The sequence below is a fragment of the Aethina tumida genome, chromosome 1 (assembly GCF_024364675.1).
Source record: "Aethina tumida isolate Nest 87 chromosome 1, icAetTumi1.1, whole genome shotgun sequence".
Classification (NCBI taxonomy): Eukaryota; Metazoa; Arthropoda; class Insecta; order Coleoptera; family Nitidulidae; genus Aethina; species Aethina tumida.
The window spans coordinates 56,255,833-56,265,849 of NC_065435.1; the positions used below are offsets into that span (position 1 = coordinate 56,255,833).

The 10,017-nt window shown below is 26.7% G+C and overlaps 1 protein-coding gene across 2 annotated transcripts in view; it reads right to left on the reverse strand.

Moving 5' to 3' along the window:
- The window catches only part of LOC109601526 (neuropilin and tolloid-like protein 2), a 198,912-nt gene that overhangs the window by 72,214 nt on the left and 116,681 nt on the right, over positions 1-10,017 (reverse strand). For both annotated transcript variants that reach the window (XM_049970590.1, XM_049970589.1), the window contains one exon: positions 5,841-5,903. In XM_049970590.1, coding sequence (XP_049826547.1) covers positions 5,841-5,903 — 63 coding nt within the window. The remainder of the gene's footprint in view (positions 1-5,840; positions 5,904-10,017) is intronic.

Genomic DNA, 10,017 nt, shown 5'->3' on the forward strand with positions numbered 1-10,017 from the left:
ACGTGATGTTTTTGCAAATTTACATCAAACCTCCGTAAATCGTGGTCTTAATGTAATGAAAACGTTCTGCTCTTATCATGACAATAGAGCTTTTTCAATTTACATTTAAGAATTACAACGTTGGTTAACACCTTGTATAGTAAGACGGAAACAATATGATGTTTACAGTTTAGTACATTGTTAACATAGACAACATCCACAATTTCAACAGCCGATGTAATTGCGGACAAGTCACTTGTACGAGATATTGGGTTTTCGTTTATTGTCAATAGTTGATGCAACAATGTCAACGTTGAAAGCGTCTAACTAACATTTCTGGTAGTCTGACACAATGTTAATTGTTCTCTTACGTTTTTATAATATTTCTTGGTCAAAATATACAATAACATTTTTTAAATTATTAGAACAGTCTATGAACATAATGTTGATTGATTAATACCAATTCTTCTACAAAATCAAATTTTATCGAGCTATCTTTATGGCCACGTAAATTTTTCGGTTTACTTAAATTGTTTTCTTTCACATTGTACACAATTAGATTACATCTCCTTTTCAAAAGCTTATTAAATTCGAAGAGCATTTACTCGAGCTTTTCTTCACAGAGAGTAACCGAAGTATTAACATATAAGTTGCGGGCAGATTCAAAAATCCAATTTCCTTTCTCCTTTATCATAATCTGGTTAAGTTCATATAAATTATTGCTAACTGAGGTGCAAGCTAAACACGACCATGAAGTGACAGCCTTCAGATCTGCATTGAATTAATTACACGCATGCATAATAAAGCATTTTCTTACATACATACATGATGATGATAAGCAGGAACTTTACTCTCATCTATCGTATCATCCCAACACATACAATTTGTAAATGACGATGTGATTTTATTACATTGTAATTTTCTATAATGGACATAAGTTATTACGGTTTACTTTCCAAAAGAATAGGTTTTATTTTTAATTTGCTATTTGATATTTTAATAAAAAGTATATTTCAATTTTTGATCGTCTTTTTCAGTTAAAATTTCCAATAATAGTAAGGAGTATAAAATGCACAAACGTCTAAATATCTGAAACTAAAGTCCGTTAACGAATACTCCAATTTGTTATTTCCATATTCGGAGTAATTCATCAGCATGTACTTTTTTGCTGACCATATTAGCTTGTTTGTTTGGCTACGTTTTAAATTAAATATAGGTTCTCTTTGGCTTCCATTACATTGAAAGTTAGCAGTATACCCAAACAATTTTCTAAAAATATCAAATATTCACTCAATATTTTAATGTTGTCTCTAGCATAAAAAATGAAGAGAAATTAATTATTTCAAAGAGTATATAAATCAGAATAACAAATAAAGCTTAAAGAAAAAATCCGTCACCTTTACCTTTTCGATAATATTTAAACTCGCCTTTTCACAACTAAATATTGGAAGTGTCCTTCATTAAGGCTGAGTGTAATTTATTGATTTTTTATAATGGAAATATTTTTTCATCCGTCAAGTTTACTATTCCGTTAAATAAAGCTACATTTTCAAAATGGATGAATGAAAACGGTGTGCTACCTCCGCCGAATAATTATAGACCATTGCGAAGTTTCCTCTAAAGCAAGCTCCGTATATTTTCTCATTACTCGGTCTTTATGTAAAAACTTTACGATCACGGCATTTTCTAGAGTATTATTTTGATATAGTATCCTAGTTTATTATGTTACAGATTTCATCAGGGAATTTTTACGCTGCACTAACCTGGAAAGCCATATTCTTTTTCGTTACATAAATTAAATGAAACAGAATGTAACTTGATAACAATTGTTACCGTAACCGGCGTAATTCGGGCCCAATAACGGGCCGAATAAAAGCCGAAATGAAGACGAAAAATTCAAATAACCGGATAAATATCCGCGCCATATTACATAACTGCCAGCATATGCTGTAAATAACTTTCCGGACCATAAGACCCATAACATGCAAATAATCCCGCCGAGACGAGGGTATCACCCCCTTCAAATCGATTATGCCTTTAGAGTGCTAATCAAAAGATTATCGGCCTTTGATCACACTTCGGATCCCCAAACGGTGAATCCTATTCGGGGAGTTCTCACCTCTTAAGATGTAGTTTGCGGTAGGGATTCCAATAAAAGTGTGTTATGAATTTTATATCAGACTGCAAGGATTCTCAAAGGGGATTCGAACCGATGTGTTTTATTTGCTGTGAAAATAAGGAGGCCGACATATTGGACGCCCCAGGTTACGACGTTAATTTAAGCAAGATCCAATGTTACCGACAATTGATTCTATTTTCTCATGCAGAATAAACCTGTACGTATTATTTCGTCAAAAAAAATTATGTTTATAGTCAGCAATCGTGAAATCGTTATTTTCTTAAGTTGCATGTTGGAATTCAATATTTAGGACTACATTCTTTATAAATTTGGAAGGACAATTTTGATTGTAAAATATTAAAAAAAAGTGATAAAAATAATTCTGATATTTTGCGTGCCTTTTAAATATCTTATTGATAATAATGTGAAAATGTGTTAACAAATTCAATGTTCACCACTGAGACATTCACTTTGGGTGTAGTTGTATTGAAACTTTTATATTGTAATAACTTTTTACAATTTTATTAATAATTTGATAACATGGAACACGGATATTGTTAAAATATTTTAAATTTATTCAATTTTTTTCTGCACAAATTGATATTTTATAACATTTATGATAAATTACTTTTTTCATTGGACTTTCTACTACGTGTAAAAAGTTCGCAACATCCAAAACGTATTAAGGTATTTTTATAAAAATTGATATACAAGTAGGTACATATTGAAATATGGAATGATTAAAATTTTTGTCGGATAACATATAGTCGGTATATTGTTTTTTTTTCTTAGTTTCTTTAAGGTATTCTAAACAAGTGTTTATTTATACTAAACGTTTAACATGCAGAGTACAAAGAAGAAATATTTTTAGCCAATTAAGTGAATTCTGCATGAAGCAGCAATTTCGTTTCAAGAAATAGCGCGGCGTTTAAACAAAAATGTGTGTATTGTGATGCGATGTTGGGAGTCATGAGTGAAGAGGGCAGAAAAGCTAGGGCAACATGTTCCGGAAAACCGAGAGGTACCAGAGAACTACAAAACTGTCATCGTAGATGATGAATTTTTTGGCGATGAAGGTAGACCAATTGGTATTCGACCTCCGTATAAGGTCTTTTGACCTACGAAATTATTTCCCATGTTTGGTCTTAGCTCTAACAGGAAATTATAGGCGCCAACGTAGTGTATAGAACGTCAACAGTGGGATGAGGAATGGAACCACATTGTGTTTAGTGATAAATCTTGCTTTGCTTGGGGATGCATGATGACTATACGTTAGGAACACGGCGAAATGGAAAAAGACGTGATCCCCGCTTTGCTGTGGAGAGGCATGTACACAACACTATGGGTTTAATGCTTATGATAGCAGGTCACCTTTAGTTTTCATTAGAGGCAATATAACGCCCCAGCGAGATGAAGATGACGTTTTGGAGCCATATTTTCCCTACGTAAGAAGAGATCTTGGACTAATTTTTCAGCAAGGTGACCGTCCACATATTACCAGGAATACATTAAACTTTCTAGAATAATTATAAATAGGTTGTTTTATATACCGATTAGAAAGCGTTTGATCCTACTGAATTTTGAAAAAGACGTCATGCATGACAGAGACAGTAAAAGATTCCCACTACGAAGCGAATTTGCAGATTTTTACTGTCTCTGTCGTGTATGATGTTTCTTTCTCTTTCAGTCAAACGGTTTTCGTAGGGTATACAATATTTTAAAAATATTGTATTAGTTAATTATAAAGCCTAAAAACATGTTTCTCATTTTTATATTATATTTTTACCTCATATACCTCAGAGTGATTGCTTTAATATATTTTTGATATTAAATTGTTGTGAAGTAAGTCCCAAAAATGATTTATTGTTTTTATAAAGTTAAATACCTATTGAAACAAATTTCGGAGTAATAAATATAAACTACAATATTTAATAGTTTTGTTTTCTTTACAATTTTTAACTATTTAATACTTTTTTATTTTTGGAGTCAAGCAATCTGACATTTCAACAAAATAAATTGTACAACTGTCGGTGCAGGACCCCTATACAACAGCAGTTGAAATTAGGAACTAGGGGATGTTAATTTCTGTACACGCGGTTTGTCGCCGTTTAAGGGAAAACAACTTGCTTGCTCGAAAGCCTGCGAAAAAACCGTTCATTTCCATCAAAAACAGACGAGTCCGACTTAAGTTCACCACACAGTGCTGTTGTCTAATGAAAGCAAGTTTAACTTGTATAATTCAAATAGTATTTGTTGGATGTGGCGTCGAGACAATAAGAAGTTCGATCCTAAGTACACATTTTGTATATAGTAATTAAACATAGTATTGATAATGTAATGGTTTAGAGTTGCTTTTTTGGTCTTGGAGTGGAAAATTAGTGGAATAATGGATAGATATCAGTACATGTGCATCTGAGCACAATGCTGGTATTGAAGTGGGTTCTTTAAGAAACATTAATGGAATAATGAATATCCTCAGCATATTACCTATACTACCACATGTAGAATGATCTCAGACGTACAGCAAAATTTGTAAAGCAATGATTTCAAGACCATAAGGTTAAAATTTTGAATGGCCATCGCAAAGTTCAGATCTTATCCCCGTTGGAAAACTTTGAAGGTTGAGGGATATTGGAAATTCGATTAACCCAAAAAAATAATAATAATAAAAATTCTGAAGAATTGAATCGTGCAATTGTTGCAGCACGGAATTCAATTCCAAAACAACATATCCATACATTTATTGGCTCTATATGAAATAAGTGTTTCAAAGTTATAAAATAAGATATATACCACAAAATATTAACATAATTAAATAAGAATGATGAACTTTTTTTTTAATTTTGTTTGTCCCTTCATTCATATATTCTTTATAATTTATATTTAAATTGTGTGTTTTATTACTGACAAATATTTATTGTCGAATATAAATATTTTTTTTAAATGTAGTATTTTTATTATCTGGATCATCGTGAAATAAAATAATATAGACAATAGATAGACATGACCTTGTTCAGACTATTAATTTTTTTTCTAGTTCAGAAAATCAAACAAAACCTCAGCTGCAACCTGAAACCGAGACTGCATCCATTCCCGACGGAGAAAAAAACCTCTCTGTACTGAATATCATGCATGGAGTAAGCCACAAAAGATGTTTGTAGACCAGAGAATGTAACGTCTTCATCGCCATTTTCAGATAAAAAGGCGATTATCTGACTGAGAGACTTTGTTAACCGAAGGTAATTGCGCTAAAACGTGGTTTGTGCGAGCCAGATAAATGTTTCCTTTATATTTTCTACGTCCAAAGGGAGATGTACGTCTGGAATCCGAGAGGATGAAATGGGATTTTTAATTGATGTAATATTGTATAACCATTTAGGAGCAGAAAAATAATGGGGTTAAACGTATTTATTAATTTTGAATGACTTGGGTTAACTTTGTAGAGAAGGTAGCTGGAAATTTATTACACTAGAAACGGGTTGGATTTTGAAGCTGGGAGAGAATAAATTATAATGTCAGTTAAATATAAACTAGCGCGAACGTGTTCGTATATCTTTTGTGCGATCCTTCAACAAACTGTTGAGTTAATTATCAAAGCTTAAATGTAACAATTACAAACGCAGGTGTTTGCAGCATAATAAAACGATGTAATATCCAAGTATCAAGTTCCTCAGTTACGTGTGTAATGCTCCCAATTAGGTCGTAGATTAAATATTTTTACAAATAACGTTATTAAACTTACCTAATGGAAAATGGTTGTGTGCTTGGCATATCGGATGAAACACCACATTCATAATAAGGAGCCCTGAAAAAATAAAACATATTTAAATATTTTATTAAATTATTTAAATTGTTAATTTTAATAATTTTTAATTGTCTTAAACGAAGAAATACTTAAAAATTATAATAAAAATTATAAAGGCATATATAGTTTATTGAAAAATCTAGTAATACAATTTAAAATTATTCTGTATAATAGCAATAGTATAAATAGCAATTTATTTAGAAAAAATACTAAAAATGAAAATTGGATTAAATTTCTGAAGTTAAATATGTTGAAAAATCTTATTGTTCTTATTTAAATAATTAATGATACTATTTTAATTTTATTTTTTTTTTAATTTTAAATTAAATTTGATTTTTTAATTTTTATATATTAATAAATTTTAAATTTTTAAATTTTATTAATTTAAATTATTCTCTTTATTTTATTTTTTTTTTTAATTAATTAATTTTACCAATATTATTTTTTAAAATTTAATTATATTTTATATATTTAAATTATTAGTTTTATTTGCTTTTTTTAATTTAATTAGTTAATTTTAATTTCTTTATTTCATGAAATATAACAATTTCATAATCTTAAAACATAATTTTATTTGTTTTAAATCCAATCCGATAATTTTAATTTCTTAAATTTCATTTTTAAAATTGATAAAATTATTTCATTTTTTAGTTTAATTTTTTATATTTTTTAAATTTAAAATACTAGTTTTATGTTTTTTTCTTTTAATTCAATTAGTTAATTTTAATTTCTTTTTTTTTAATTCAGTCTTAACTTAATCTTGTAAATATAAATTATAATTTTATTTATTTTTTAATTCAATTAGTTTTTAATTAATAAATTATAATATATTATTTTTTTCAATTTTATTAATTTAAATTTATTAAATTCAGTTATTTTTGATGGAGATAATATAAATTTAAATTAATAATCATATTTTTTATTTAAATGGTTAATTTTACTATTTCAATTTTATTTTTATTTTTTTAATTTTAACTTAATTTGATTTTTTAAATTTTGTATATTAATAAATTTATTTAATAATTTATATTATTTTAATTTATATTACAAACTTTAATTTTTTAAAATTTTATTGATTGTTAATAGTATTATTATTATTTTTAATTTTATTGGTTAATATTACTTGTTTTATTTTTTATTTATATTTTTTGTATCATATTTTTATTTGTCTTTTAATTCACTTAGTTAATTTTAATTTCTTAAACTATATAAATTTTATTGAATTGTTGTTAATTGGATTTTTTATATGCAATATTATTACTTGTTTTAAAAGATGAAAATACAGTGGAGAGTAAAATTAAAAATATCTTTTTAAATTAATATAATATTTTAATGTAAATAATGTTTTATTAGTTAGATCTTGGTTGCGTTTTATGGCATTAAACTACTATTCGTTAAACTCGAGTGATAAACAAAAAGTTACACTGTATATGAAAACATAAAACTTCTCAGAATACCTGATGCAAATCATAAAATTCAAGTCAAGTTCATGTTTAAAAATTTATATGGTCTTTATAAACTGTATTAATAAACTAGTAGATATAGTTAGGTTTAATAATTTTTTAATTGTTTTATAATTGATCGTAAAATATCTTAAAAAATAATATTTAATTAAGTCTAAAATAATATATATTTTTATTAGCAAAGTTTCATTAAATTAACACAAGTACTTAGAGAGGTCAAGAACTGTACATGAGTAAACTAATAAATTTGACGGTTAACAAACCGTTCATCGTGTCAATTGCCGGCTCATAAGTAACGAACACCCAGCCACCTTATTCATATTTATTTTGCTGTATTTGAGTTGAACCGGAATTTCACCGCGTTCCCTTTAGTTACTACATTTCCCCCCACACACACATATGACTGACTATTTATTCACTCGCGGTAATATTTATTCAGCAACTATCTATCACTGATGCGGCTTTCTCGAACCCTTCTGCTTCCGTGGCTGAATTCAAAGTTCCTTCGGAGTTCCATAAAACTTTCTTACATTCTCCGACACGCTTGATTAAATCAGTACCAATACGGAGGGCTTGAGGCTGGCCCTTTTTTCGAACGTTGTTTACCAACGAGTTTTATTCACTGTAAACTCACTGGAGTGTTTAAGGAGTCCTTGACAAAAGTCTCGTAAACAATTCCTATTGCAACATTGCCGAATAGATAGTTTTCGTTGTTGCGAATTTTTATTCTAACCTAGTTCACCCAAGCTCCTCCGTGGTATTCGCATAATGAGAGTGGAATGTTGAATTAAGTTTTGAGAATTTCATTAAACGTATACTTCATTAGTGTATACAGAAAAAAAGATTTATTAACTGATAGTTTAAAAATCGCACGCTCTGTAATCCAATTAGGTCGTCATCTGAGTTATAAACTGCTGGACGGAATGAAAAATCAGCGCTTTAAAATAAACGTAGTAAGTTTATTTTAATGGGCGATTCATGACTTAAACGACAATTCAAAGCGTAATTGTGAAGTAATTGTGAATTTGAGCTATCGCCATTAGACCCATTAATTATGAGCTGTTGACTACCAACTAATTATAAAGTGATTATTCTGGAAATTAGCAAAAGTGATGAAGTGTTCTTTCAAATGATAATTGAACGCTTAACCATTGCCAACCAACCTACGTTAATTATAAAAAATAAACTTTTCAAATTAAATTAATTTAATCGATTATCATCTGTTATGCTTTGGTGTTAGGTGTTATCTAGAATTGGGTATCGTGTTTGGTACATTAAGGTGGTCAGTTTAGGACAGTAGATTTTATCAGAAACCTTTAATCGAACTGGGTACATTATAACTACAAACTATAAACTGTGCCCAGCAGATACTGTAATCATAATTTAGATCCCTGTCTTATCATCTAAAATAGCCATTTACACCGGGCACCCACAAATTCTTACAAAATCTTCCCTGGCAATCTGCACTAACTCATTAGTCTTTGTCTTTTATACATTTTATAATGTTATTTATCAATTTTAATTTAAATAAATTAAACTGTGTTAAAATTATATTACATTTTATAAGATTTCGTCGACAAAACAGATCTTACGAGCTTCTATTTATGACATTGTGTAATACAACCTTAATAACTTTAAGGGTGTTTTTCCGTTATCTCATTTGAAAGATGTTTTGTTTTGTATTCAACGCTATTTTGCTGACTAAAATTAAATAAGTAGTCAATATTTAAACAATTGAAGAAGAGTTTTAGTATCTCGTTTACTTCTGAATAGTTGGCTGAGTTTTTAATAGTCGTCAGGAGAGAGTTTTTACGACTGTTTAAAGTGTAATATTAAGAAAGCGACTTTCTAGATTATAAGCTATATGTCTAATATAACCGAATTTGTTTGAAATCTAATTTCAGTACATATTTTCTAAATTTCTTCAATATTATATCTTCTATTCTTCAATATTATATTATATATATTATATATTATATATTATATATTATATATTATATATTATATATTATATATTATATATTATATATTATATATTATATATTTTATATTATATATTATATATTATATATTATATATTATATATTATATATTATATATTATATATTATATATTATATATTATATATTATATATTATATATTATATATTATATATTATATATTATATATTATATATTATATATTATATATTATATATTATATATTATATATTATATATTATATATTATATATTATATATTATATATTATATATTATATATTATATATTATATATTATATATTATATATTATATATTATATATTATATATTATATATTATATATTATATATTATATATTATATATTATATATTATATATTATATATTATATATTATATATTATATTATATATTATATATTATATATTATATATTATATATTATATATTATATATTATATATTATATATTATATATTATATATTATATATTATATATTATATATTATATATTATATATTATATATTATATATTATATATTATATATTATATATTATATATTATATATTATATATTATATATTATATATTATATATTATATATTATATATTATATATTATATATTATATATTATATATTATATATTATATATTATATATTATATATTATATAT